General features: G+C 29.5%; 2 protein-coding genes across 3 annotated transcripts in view; one reads left to right on the forward strand and one right to left on the reverse strand.

Annotated features, from left to right (window-relative positions):
* LOC107452671 (prohormone processing protease amontillado) overlaps positions 1–14492 on the reverse strand; it is a 274223-nt gene that overhangs the window by 204194 nt on the left and 55537 nt on the right. The window lies entirely within an intron of this gene.
* LOC107452681 (toxin-like protein 14) lies at positions 1313–7585 on the forward strand. Of its 2 annotated transcripts, none has more exons than XM_016069238.3 (4): positions 1313–1543; positions 3759–3885; positions 5826–5934; positions 7400–7585. In XM_016069238.3, exons 2-4 carry the CDS (start codon positions 3786–3788, stop codon positions 7491–7493), a joined length of 303 nt encoding a protein of 100 aa, XP_015924724.1. In that variant the 5' UTR covers positions 1313–1543; positions 3759–3785; the 3' UTR covers positions 7494–7585. The 2 variants fall into 2 exon arrangements, with proteins under 2 accessions (XP_015924724.1, XP_042903493.1); XM_043047559.2 differs by lacking the exon at positions 1313–1543 and adding an exon at positions 1690–2254.

The following is a 14492-nucleotide window of genomic DNA, read 5'->3' on the forward strand; positions in this document are numbered from 1 at the left end:
AAAACGAAACTAATTTAAACTATTCTAAATTTCTTGAATTACAAAGATCTAACGGAGCAAATAATATTTTAATGCAGAAAATAAACTTTTAAAATGTAACTTAGCTTAATGACGTTGTTGTTGAACAAAAAACAGCATAACCAAGTAAATGAGTATTACGTCAAAATCAGTGTTTTAACTTATACGGCATGTTTAATTGGTAATTAAAATGGATATTTGATTGCCAATCAGTTTTATTTATACGAAACATTTACGCCTTAGACGAAACATTTTTGCGGTTAAATTTTTTTCTTTTCGAAATATATTCAGATCCATGATTTGAGACTTGACTAATCTAGGTTTTGAATTTAAATACACAAACATATCCTTTTTTTTGTCATATGCCTGTTTAGGCACGGGGGGGGGACGATTTTTCCTGTTTTTCAGTGGCGCCATCTATGGCCAGGAATTCGACTTCTGCCACGCCATTCACACAACCACAATCCGTTTATAGGGCGGGTCACATTCACACACAAAGGAGAAAGGACATGGAACACACAGAGAGAGAAAGAAACATCCATGCCTTGCCCGGGATTCGAGCCCAGGACCTTTCTGATGCAAGGACAGTTCCCTGCCCCCTTCACAGGCCGGACGGCAAACATATCCTTCTTGTACATTTAAAGCATCTAGCTGCTGTTATTGCCCAACCTCTCCTCATACCATAGCATATCATGAGACTGTTTTTATAAATTTTATGACTTTTTCATTTAAAGTATAATGATATACAGTTAGAGAATTAATAATTTGCGTTCAAACAAAATGTCAAAAAATAATAATTAATATCAATATTTGTCAACAAAAGGCTTTATTATCTGAGTTCAATAAGTTTAAGTGTCTTGAAATTGAAATGCTGAGAAAAATAAGAATAAGTATATTATGTTTGAAATTACCCGTGACAGTTAAAAGTAGCAAATCTTTAATTTTCATAGCTTTTGTTATACCGAACAATGTTAGCTGCTGTATTTGCTTCTATCACTCAATTTTACTTCATTTAAACTATGAGCTTAGAGAGATTTAATTAAGTACTTAGTATTTCATACGATTTTATTTTTTTTTAAACAATTTGTAACGATGCTGCGTTTATGACAGCACAACGTTGACACAATGAAAAAAAAAACGTTTTTCAATATTGCACAACCCAATTTAGAGAGATGGAAGATATTTCAAAATCATTCTAAAAAATAGTAGTATTCTAGAACAATAAACGTATTGCCAATCAGGCAAACCGTTCAAAAGATATTAAGAAAATTTCAATCTGTCACAATAGATTTCAGCAATGAAACTTCGTATTTTCGATATTTCATCAGAACTGAAAGACACTGGAAAATGACGATTGTTTACAAACCACTCTGCAAAAGTAGGCAAATGACTGCATAATATACGATCCAAATCGGCGGTCCCGTTCTCGAGTTACTACATGCATACAGACATATTTTCGCTTTTATATTTATAGAGACGAAGTGAAGATAAGCATTTTAAGAAAGTTCGAAATTCTTTAAGTGAGGTAAAGTAGAAAAATCCTACTTATTCATTTTTTATTTGAAATATATATCCGCAAAATATCTCATAAACCTAGTACAATTTACAAACTACACTAATGTTTAATATGTTTAATATGTTTATAATGTTTAATATGTTTATAATGTTTAATATGTTTATAATGTTTAATATGTTATGTTATGTATTACTAATGTTTAATATGTTTTTAAAATATGTGTTACTATACTTATTTTATTAAAAGCTTAAAAATCAGAATTTATTATTATTTTTCTTTATTTGTGCATACGATTTTAAAAGTGCTTCTTTTAAATTGTAATCGAATATTTTTTGTTATTTAATTAAGATGGTTTTCGGTTACAAACCCTTCTACAAAAATGGTTTGTAAATTTCGCAAGATCTTAAAAGCTAATTAGCAATTTATTTCATAGTATCGAATCATGTCTTAGCTAATGAAATAACTTTTGCTCTTTTCATAAAATATTTTGCAACAATTTATCTTTCAGTGTTTTAAAAAAACTTGATAAGCATGATATTACATTAGTCTGTATAAGCAGATCAATTACATTTACGGCAATGAAAGTCACATAAAATATTATGAATGTCCTTTTACACATTTGCTTTGTAAATATAAAACCAGTTTGTGTAATTCCCTTCTTTCTTAGGATTTTTAGTTAATTTCTTTTTAGGAAATCAAAAAAGTTGGTTTTCAAATTAGGTAAACATCTGCATTTTTCTTAAATTATTATTTTATCACAGTAAGCTATAAGTTTTTTTTATTACGCTTACAAAATTCAAACTACTCTATGATTTAATGCAGTCATAAAAAAACATTTTATATGGTGTATGCATGATGTTGTAAATGATGTATAAAATGTTTTATTTCTACACTCAGTCAAGCATGTGGTAGTTTTTTGAAAACTCTTTTTGTGGATGTTAATACGTGTAGTTTATATTCTACACTCAAGATTCAAAACCCTTGCAACATCAACAAAGAAATATAATATCGATATCTGTAATCATAATATAGTGCAAATTTACTGCAACCTTTATAAGATGTAAAATAGAGCCATGATTCAGTTCAAATTAAATCATAAAATCAAGTAGCTAGGTTTAAAAATGCGACGTTGCATGAAACACTTATAAAGTTATGCTGTCAAATTTGCATGAAATTGTGATTCAATACTCTGCCTTTTTTCTTCCTACATATTTGCGATTAAATCCAGTACTCCAGTCATATTTCTTTGGTGAAGATTTTATTGCTGCAATAAAATAATTAAGTACGTTTCTTCACGCAGAGCACAAAATGGTTCAATTCTTTCGAATCCTTATTCAGATATTAAATTCTAGTGATGTTTCAATTGAAAAAAAGTATGCATAAAGCTTACAATATTAGCGTTTTGGGCGCAAACTTTTAAGTAGAAATTTTTATATGGATTTTGTAGAATATTGGGTTTTTTTTTAGTTTTTGTTAAGGAATTTTTTTTAATTTAATAATAAATAATACATTAACAATACATTTGTCAGACATTATATATAAAAAAAAAATGTTTGTCAGGAAAATTTAAAAATATATTTTCACAAAAATTGTTTTAAGTTACTATTACTATTAGTTTATGATGCTATTTGCTTAAATTTCAAAGCTTAAAAAATCGCAACATTCTTTTTAAAAATTTAAATATCCAGAAATTTTGGACAACTTTTAAAATTTAATCTTTATTTTGGTTATCTAGATAGGTTAATTTACATCTATCGCTAGATGTAAAAGATATAGTTCTCTTAAAGCTCTTTCCTTTATTAAAAACCAGTACTTCAACTAAATAAAAACCGATATTTTCAGAAAACGATTTTATCAGTCTATGAATTTTTCAAACCCCTTCAACACTACCAATTTTAAAATGTTTGCTTGAATAACATAGAATATCATAAAATATTCTCAAAAAATTATATTACTAAAACGGTTTGTACTTTTATTAAAACCTTACAGGTTTTAAAACATATATTTTGGAAAATATAAATGGAGCATTTTCTGATATTTTAATATTAAGCAATAGCATTAGACTATGTTTAATATAATTAAGTCACACGTGAATTGTAAGTAAACAGTGTATATTTTGAAAAATATTTTTAATTGTGTTATAATTTCTAAGCTAGTGTTATTAGAAAATATTTGTCAATGCTAGTGTTATTAAAAAAAGTTAATCACCCTTTATTTTACTTAGTTTTTTGCGTTAAGAAGAAAGAAAAAAATGACGCATTCATGTTGTATATTTCTACTTCTGGGATTATCCATTTTTTTACCAAACGTCGAATGTTATACTTACATTGAACCTCTTAATACGGATAATGGTAAGTATGTATATTCGTGTTGTATATAACTTAAGTTATGCTGAAATCATTTGGGTAAGAGTGTTGTTCTTTTGCAACTTTTTTTTACATACTCAAGCATTAGAGTGTATTGTACCGAACACAATTAGAGATGATTAAAACAGTCCTTAAGACTCCAAAAATATATTATCAGAATCTTCCATAAAAAAAACAGCTTTTGCTAGCTCTTAATTGCAGCTTAAATAGTAGTGCAGTATACGGGGCTTACAACCTCAGACGGTTCAATTAACTCAGGAGAGATTAACAAATCAGAACACTTCTGCAGTCACGAACAGACTAATACTCTACTTCCACCCTCTCTGCAAGGCACACTCCCATTTTTATAGGCTTAGCGACGAAAACCCCGGAACTTTCGACATGATTTTAGATAATTCTCGCTTACCGCAAATATTGGTCTTATCACTTCTAAACTCAAATTTTCCAGAACTATACTTTATTTACCAAAATGGTCGTCAAGTATTGCCAAGCCACTAAAAGTATCACCCAGTCGGCAAAAAACGTCGTCAATCAGAGTCTTCCATAAAATATGCATTGGGCATCAGTTTCTCCAAATTACGTTAAAATTACGTGATTTTCTATCAAATTTTCTAATTAAACTGTTTATTTAGGGTCAGCTTTATAGCAAAAGAACATTTACAAAATTAAACACACATATATACAAATTCATAATAATATATTTCTCTGTGGTAACGAATAGTGCAAGAAAAAATAGCTGCTCTGAAAAAGTAACTACTTTAAGTACACTTAAGGTGGATTCATGGTGAAGATTGACATCAACGAGCTTCAATATTAGGCCTTCTGCGCAAGCGCATTATGTAACCTTTCAAAAATCTAATAGAGAGCGTTTGCAAAGAGTACGCAATGAGCTGTGACGTTGATGTTGGTGCTCACTGTGAACTAACCCTTAAAGAAATTGAATAATATCTCGTATTTCGTATCATATCAGTACACTCTTTAATACTCAATCGAAAATGTATTTACCATCTATATATTTTAGAAAAAGTATAATTCTTGAATTCAAAAAAAAAAAAAAAAGCGCCAAGAATGATTTGTTAATTTTTATTTTAATTTCCCTAAATTTAAATTTTTTAAAATTTTTTTTAAAAAAAATCCAAGTCGATCAAAATGTTTATAACAGCTAATACAAGCATAAGAGTGACAATTGGTACTTTAAGGAAAAAAAAGAAGGAATTCAACAGAATTAAGTCGGTCGCTATGAGATTACATGCAAATAGTGGAGCGCATTCCATTTTGTCTGTATTAATTTGCAAGCAAGTTTATGAATAAACTTACCAGTAGCATTTATCTATTTATTGTAAAACGAAATTAAATTTCGAAAAATTTTTTTAATTTAAAAAATTTCTAAAAAGATTTTTTGAAGAAACTTCTTAAAAATAAATTTAAGAAAGACTATTGGCTTTACACATTTTCTTCAACAATACGTGTAATTTTTCTCTCAAGAAAGTAACAAAAGTACAAGTGTAACACTACTAAATTTCAAAAGTAAAAGTTGAAGTAGATTTAAGTACTTTTTATTGTTACTTTCATTTCCTGTAATGACTGTAAAAGTGTTGCCAGCAGAAATGGTTTCAAACATTCAGCGGAGCTTAACCCTCTAGAAATTAAGTTTTAATATCACAGGACCTTTCGGTTTATATTAATATCTTTAATATTAACCTCTAGATCTTTAATATAAACCACTAGATCTTTAATATAAACGATATATAAGATAAATCTCACGATATATCTTACATATCGTTTAAAACAGTATCATACTTCTCAGAATTTTTTAATATTCATTCTTCATGTGTTCAAAAATTCATTGGCAATTATATGAACCAGATAGTTTTACAATGCTGTGTAATATTATTATGATGATATTTTCTTCATACTTTCTGAAGGTTACTGTGAAAAAGAAGATTTTGGTAAAATACCTGTTGGAGAAACTAGATATAATGATGAAAAATGTGAACGTGGCACCTGTAGCTCTGGATCATTGGATGGAGCAGGGTAAGTATACAGAATACTACTTAATAATCGCTATCAATATAAATTTTTATAATCTTAGTAAAATAATTAAGTAAAACTATACTTTTTAGGAATCCCAAGTTAGTAATTAAGTGAATAAAATAATCTTATTGGACTCTCACTCAAATTTATGGAGATAGTACAGGAAAAATTTCGTGAATGCCTTTTTTTTCCTAGTTTTTCTCCCCTTTCTTTTGAAAACAGAGCGATGATAAAATTAACTATTAAATTAACTATTAACTATTAACTATTGGGTTGAGTAAAAAGTCATTTCGTTTTTTTTCTTCATATTTTTGTTCGATTCAGTACTGTTCAAATTCGATACTTTCATTCAGATGTGCACCATAAAGCTGCTTAACACGAAAAGTCTAGCATTTCACATTTCTTACGATAAGTGAAACAACCAGATAAACTAATTCAACCATTTTTTAACGGATTTGAAACCATGCGAGTTACAGTTAAAAAACCATATAATTTTGTATTCGAGCTTTTTTAAACCTACTAGTTGTAAGCGGTTTGAAAGCTGTAAAGATAAAATATGTTCTTCACCGTAAACTTTGCGGTTAATTAGACGTGCAGACTGCTGTTGTTTGTTTTACCGTAATTTTAGAATGAAAATTCTAACAGCAATGTGGTACATATATTAGCATTATTAATAAGCAATTAAACTTGTTGGTGCCTTTAGTCAAATAAACACCATCGTTTCGTGAAAAAAATCCATTTACGAGTAGTTTAACTAATAATTTTTATTCGAAATGTTAACAGTAAATTAAATGTAACAACAGCGGAACATCATATTTCAAAATGATGCTATTTTGATAAAGTCATCTGAGCAGTTATGTTCGCTCTAATCATATACTAATTATAATGTTTTAACAAATTATCACTTTTTCAAAACTTCTCTTCCTCTCAGAGATGCATAAACAAGATCCCAAATGTACAAAATTAGTTAGGTCTAAAATGAAAAAAAGCTTCCTTTAAATCTGCCGTGTACAAAGTTTCAATTGCTACTTTTTATTTTTATGTTTCGCCGACCAGATAGCCGTATGGTTAGCGTGCCTGACTGCGGTGCCGATGGTTGCGGGTTCGAATCCCGCTCAGGGCATGGATACTTCTTTCTCTCTGTGTTCTATGTCCTTTCTCCTTTGTGTGACTTGTGACTATGTGAATGTGACCTGTCCTATAAACGGGTTTGTGGTTGTGTGACGTGGGCGACGCTGCTCCACCGCCTTGGCTTCGCAACAGGTGCCCACTTTGTAACGAGAAGAAAGTAGCAGTTCTGGCACTCCTGGCCAATAAGACAATACATCCCAAGTGCCCGCCATTTAAAAAAAAAAATTTTTAAAAAATACTTTTTATTTCATATTTTTATTTTATTGTTTGTATTTTTTTTATTTAATTTTCTATTTTTCCCATATCCTGTAGAATATTTGTTTGGTTATTGTAGGTGTGGAGTGATTTTTGCATCACCAGGCTGTGAAGTTCAACAAGGAAGTGGACATTATCCCGACTGCTGTCCTTTCCTTGTGTGTACAAAATAATACTCAGACAAGTTCTCAATCAGATTCATCTTGAAATAATTTTAAATTTTTTTCTCAGCCATTAAAGAATTAAATAAAAATTTCTTGAATTACTTATTATTTTCTAAACATTAACGTTCATTATGTTAGGTAGTCTAAATATATCAGCATGCAAACGTGAACATAGGAAGAAAGGGCAATGAAATGACACGTTTTTATTTCTGAATGTACACTCTATAATTGTAAGTTAAAAAGCAATGAATTTAATGGGTAATTCGTAAGAGAAAACGTTGAGATAACAACAGCGTATAGTTGCAACAAGATATGATAGATTATTTTAACATCTAGTTACACAAATAACTAAGTTAAAGCTACAAGATAATGTTACATTGAGTTAGAAGAAAACAGATTCTTTACAAGTTTGTTCATTCATTAATAATTTTTTGAAAAAATTCTGGTGACACTTTTAATTAAAAAGCAAATGAAAAATAACTCAGAAACCTTCAATTATCGTTGTTTAGTAAATTATTCATACAGAAAAGAATTATATTTTGAAAGCTTTCCTCTTTTATTATTCTTCGACTAAATCCAGCCGCAAAAATTGCCTGTTTCTAACCATCTCTTTTTTTAAAATTTTATGAGTAATAAAATACATTACATTTGAACAAAAAATAACTTCTTGTTCTTTAAGTGTAAAAAGTAGTTAGTTTTTTAATTTGTTCAGTTAAAAAAACCTTTTTTAAATACAAATATATGCCTTCCTAAATTAATAAATAGACATTTTTTTTTTAAATCTCAACTTTTTTTTGTTTAAATAGTTGTCTATGTAAAATATTAAAGAGAGAAACCCCCAAATATTTTCGACAAAAAATTTACTATTTAAAACAATGTGATGAAAATATAAATTTCAAAAAGTAACTATTAAATTGTAGCCCCCCAAAAAAAGAGAATAATGATTTAAATTAAGTATAGGAAGATAAATCCATTTAATTAAAATTATTTTGCCATCGTATCTTGGATAAAATATATTATCTCTCAAACGATGTTATGTTTTATGCACGTATTGATTTGCATTGAAAAGATTGAGGAATTAGAGCTGTTTCTTCAAGTATTCTATAACCAAATAGATCCGCTTTTAATATTGAAGACCTTTAAGTTTTATTTACTTATACGATCTTTTCGTACGCGAGAGACAAAACATTGTTCGAACTTAACGAGTATATAGCACAGAAATAGTTGTGTTAATGCATTTATCTGTATTATAATGATCTTAAACATATTTCATACGTATATATTACGAGTGTTTATTAACTATTCATTTATGAAATATTTCATACGTATATTTATAGAGCTTATTAACTATTTGAAAATTACCGTTATAAGATTACACAAATACTATTCCCAGTCGAAAATTCATAAAAATATTTTTATTTCTTTAAGTCCAAATTATTTTTATTTTTTAAGGGTATTAGCAATAAGGAGTTTAAAATGCTTGACCTCTCTTAAAAGCCCATGAAATTCATAATATATATAGTAAGAATATGTGGTTTATATTTGAAGAATATCAGATAACCATTTTATTAGATTAAAATAATTCCAACGTATGTAAGTATTTATAATTATCACGTGTGTTTTAAGCTTTTTATATACACCGAAGAGCCATTACATTATGACCACCCTGCTAATAACATGTAGGATCACCTTCAGCCCTCAAAACTGCTAGCACCCGCCGTAGCATTGATTCCACAAGGTGCTAATAGGTACTCTGAGGAATCTGGTACCAAGCGCTCAGCAACTGGTCCTGTAATTCCCTCACATTGCGAGGGGGTAGCGTGGCAGCACGAATTTGGTTTTCCAAGTAGGACCACAAATGCTCTATTGGATTAAGGTCAGGTGAATTTGGGGGCCAAGACATGACTTGAAAGTCACCGGAATGTTCCTCGAACCAATCCATGACGATTCGACCCTTATGACATGGTTGGTAACTACCATCCCCCGCAGGAAGAACTCTTGCTATGAATGGATGAACCTGGTCTGCAACTATGTTCAAGTAGCTCACAGACGTCAGAGATTGTTCTATGAAGATTATGGGTCCTATTGTGCCCCATGAAAGCATTGTTCCTGGGCGAGCCCATTGTTATAGATAGGGGGTGGTCATAATGTAATGGCTCTTCGGTGTATATAAAATGCAATACAATTTAAATGCCAAAAAAAAAGGGTTCATTAACTTTTCTTTACACTTTAAAGTCAGAATGTTTCATAAAAATCATTATTTATTCAATGTATTAATCACATCCGATTTCGCTAAATCCGATCTCGCTTTCTTTATAAATCTTATAAATGTACGAAGAAAATCTCATCAATTTACGTGAAACTAACTTTTGTAATCTAAATGAAAAATGACTGACAAAATGCTGAAATAGTAAACATAACTATTTCCTAAGAAATATGAAGTTTTGCCTTTTAAAAATTAGATTTTAAAAATGCGTCTTTCTTTATAATGATGCAGAAATAAAATATATAGAAAATAGTAATGAGGTTTAAATTATTTTCAGATTACATTATTCAACTTGTTTATTCCCCATTAACCAGACCATCATTATGATTGTAACTATTAACTTATAACTATTTCCGAAAGCTAAGCCAAAATTATATTAGACGCTATGAAATTCTACCAAGATACCCATTAGACTGAAGCTCGCAAATGGGATAGTTTCAATCTTCATTCTTCAAATGTATTATACAGCATCCATTTGCATAATGTAGTCATTTTCAACTCTCCTCGGGTTTAATTTATCTGCATATAACAATGGTTGCTTTCTATTGAAAATGGCTTAAAATGGCTTAAGCTTTTCATGGATTTAAACAGTACAAATTTCTGTTTTGTTACAAAATTTTTAGATTCTCTTGTGAAATAGTTTTTTTTTTTAATTTTTGCAAAACACTCAAAGTAAAAGAATATGAAGTGTGTATTTGTGCAAATAAATAATTTTACTAGTTAAATGTGCAATTAGGGGAATTTTAATAAAGTAATAAGACTAAAATTTAAGTGTTTCAACTATCAACCTTCATGGTGAAAGCAGTTGACCAAGTGATACATCGACATTACAAATTTGCACTCTTTAGAATCAATGATTCTTAAGTTTGAATATTTTATGAATCTTTAATGCTTTCAAAACAGAAATGGGTTTAGGGCAGCATTTCCTCTATGTTGTTTAAGGAAAATTTCTGCGAAGACTAGCCCGTAGCTTAGAAATTATAAGGGATAAATCTAGGATCAACGCAAAGGCCAGTGAAAATTTTTGGCAAATATTTAATTACATAGCGATGGTGAAAAATTGAACACAATTTTCTAAAAGCAGTGAATAAGTTGACAAGATGTCTTCAAATCAGTGTAATATTTGTCATAATGTCCCCTAAAAACCAAAGAGTTTCCTTGGGGAGGCGGGTATCAATTCAGATTAAAATTAAATTTTGTTTCATGTTTAAGTTTATTAAAACTGGAACTACTTTCAATATTTCTCGAGAATGTGAAAATGCTAACTTTAAAGACGACTATTTCATTTTATTTCAATTAATTTTAGAAGGAAAGGAATCAATTAAAAAAGATTTCGCAGAATTAGATCTAGAAAGGCCAAAATTCATAAGTCTTGCTGCAAGATTGTGAGTGTCAGAGTCGTTTACTTGAAAGTCGGAATGATCAAAGAAGAGTTTTCTGTGAATCGCATCATCTGATATTTACTGAAAAAAATAGGAATAAATAAGCTGTGTGCCATAGTATAACTACACATCTTGTCACGCTAGGTCGGGTAATATTGAGTTTCTGCTTGGATTGTGTAGAAAAACTTCAATTTGGTTTCCCAGCTCCTTTATAACACTGATATCACTGGCATTATTGTTACTTTCGTTACTGAAAATCCACTTAAACAAATCTCTAGTTTTCGAACTCTAAAAATATGGCCAAAACTTGAATTCAGTCCCCTAAAGGTTTTTTAACTATCTAAATTCCGAAAAAAGTTGAAAAATATTTGCTACTCTTTGAGGCTACCAAAGAGAGGATTCAAAAGGAGAAAATGCGAGATGTAAATTCAATTGGAAAAAAAATATTAAGGAAATCTCATAACTTTATTTTAACAACTTACATTTATTGCTTAAAATTTTAAAGCTGGGTCATTACTTATCTATTTAGTAATTTTTAAATACGATATAACTGAATGAAATCTGTTACGATTTTTGGTAAAGTTCGAAATATTTAATTCCATATATTTTGTATTTGCATTAATGAGAAACTCACACACGATGAAACTGTGAAATACATTTAAAAATAGAGCGCTTTAAATAATAATAAACATATGTACCACTCCTTACTCTTTATATTCAACATGAGAAACGCACTAATAGAATACAGGGCAATTCACGAAAGAATGCATCAAACATACTTAAAAATATTTATCAAAAATTTTTCAAAGCAAGTTTTCGCTTTAAATGGCATTTGAGCAAATGAAAAAAATTATAAATCATTTTATTGCATATTTTTATGTTTCACTTTTCACTTAAATAGTTTCTGTTTAGGTGATTGATTTCTTAAAAGCTTAAATCAGAATAAACATTGTCGGAAAAAATGTGCAAATAATAATATTCTATTCCTTACAATCAAAACATGAGGAAGTCACCCCGTTACAATATAGATCACATAGACAGACACATTTGATGTTTATTTGAATCTAATGTGAAATCTTTTAACACCCTATTGCAGAGTGACCTTTCATAAAAGATGTGTATTGAAGAGATTATTCAGATCTGCTTGTCGCCCAAATTATTCGAAGTCCCACTAAGACTGTATATTAAATTTCGCAGGATACACAGATCTCATTTTATGTCGACATATAATGGAGTTTTACGGGACTGCGGCTTTTGAAACTTAGCGGGATTCACAGACTGAAAGGCGTAGCTGGAGATAATGAAATAATACGGTGTCGTTGAAAGGCTTGGGAATTCCATCCCAAATTATATTACGTCGTATCTGAGAAAGAATATTGCGAAATCTTTCGCATATAATAGAGATTCATAGCCAGATTAATTTTTATTAGGTTCAGAGCAAACCTTAAGATAAGCTTATTCAAATAGGTGTCTAAATTTATTTACCTTTTTGCAACTGTTAATTTCTGGTGCAAATTGCATTATTATAAATTGCAGTTAAAGAGATTTATTGAATGATTAAGAGATTCGATCAGCTTCATGCGAAATGTGAGGCATGCAGATATTATATTTAATATACCAGCCTATTTGGTAAACGATTGTGCACTAACAAAATTTGTAATAAACAATACATCTTTTAATTTAAAATGCAATTTTAAAATTTATTGCTGAGCAAAATTATTTATTTTTGATAATGTATCTTAAGAGAATCATCAAGGAAATGATTGGATGTAGAAGGTGGTGGCGCAAGCATAAGCTGACACATTTCTGTTTAGTACATATAATTTAAGTGAATGATATCAACTCCCTCAAAAAAATGTTTTATACAACGAAACAAACAATTGGTAAAAGCTTACAACTGGATCCTCTTATATATTTGGAGATTTGAAAATATACCAACGGATCAATTTCCTGACCTGGAGTACTTGGAGCCCGTTCCAAGATTTCACTGCCGTTCGAAAAAGCCAAAAAAAGTTTAATCGGATTGAATGCTAGAAGAAGAGTTGATACATCCCATTCTTCTCTTACAAACAAACTTCCTTCTTGCTTCAAACTTCTTACAGACTTCTTTTTTCCTTTATAAACAAACAATTTTGTATTGAATTAAAATTCTTTTTAAAACTAACTTTTCTTTTTTATACTAAACATTTTCTAATGTTGCTGTGTAATTTTTTACTCTAACTTTTTCATTAAGATAAGAATTCATATGAAATATACATATAAAATTTGATTATCTGATTGGGGCATTTGAAGTAGAACAATCAAACTAGATTCAGTAAGAATGTTCCCTAATTTCGAGAAATCGTGAACTGTATTAGATTATTCTTTAAAATTTTAACTTTTTTTATTGTAGTTCTTTTTTAATTGTTTTAAATATTATTAAAAGAATTATTAATAAATAAAGAATAATGAAACTACGTTAACACTATGAACTGGATCGGTCAAAAAGTCAATTAATCAACAATTGTTCACTTTTCAAGAGTTGAAAAAATTCGAGCGTACTCCAAAAAATTCAGCGTCGCTAACATCATGCAGAAAAATATACCAAGAGCTAATCACATAACTGTAAATGAAAGTTGAGGTACCCGGAATGTGACGTCATTGTAATCAAAGAGCAAAACAGGGTAACCAGAAACGGGGTTTTCGCATAGACTAATTTCAGAACAGGGGGTTACTGCCTGCTACTGTCTGCTGCAAATCAAAAGAATTATTTTGACAGAACTGCTTCCAGACTCGTGAGTCATCTCAATGCACTCTGGAAGTTCTGCAGCATTCTTTATCTGATTATAAAGCCATTTCCATTCTATGAAGGGACGTTTTAAGTATTAGTGCACCTGTTTGTTTATTATTTTCCCTGGTACAATTCCCGGCCATGAATGCTTAATTTTCAATTCCACTATTCTTAGTTAATATGTTTCTTAATTAATTGTATTAATTGAAATTAGTTCTGCATTAATCCTCTTTCTAATTCGCGTCCTCAAATAAGATAATTATTGATGAAATGTTTGCTCGGATCATTTTCCTGGAAAGGTTTCTGTCAATAAGAAGGAAAATTTAGTGAATTTTGAGAATCTAATTTTTATAGCTTTCATTTTGTTTCTTAAAACTCTTTACAGCAGCCTATAAATAATACTTTTCATTTATGATTGATTTTATAAAAGAAAATACGAGCATGCAATAATATTTCTGGATATTGCAAGACTTTAGCTTTACAGTTTGGGTTGTGCTTAATAACATTATTGAATTAACTATAAACATTACATTCATAAAAATAATAAATTTAGAAAGGTGTCCTCATTTTTCTTTGTTTCATTTTAGTTT

The sequence above is a fragment of the Parasteatoda tepidariorum genome, chromosome 7 (genome assembly GCF_043381705.1).
Source record: "Parasteatoda tepidariorum isolate YZ-2023 chromosome 7, CAS_Ptep_4.0, whole genome shotgun sequence".
Lineage (NCBI taxonomy): Eukaryota > Metazoa > Arthropoda > Arachnida > Araneae > Theridiidae > Parasteatoda > Parasteatoda tepidariorum.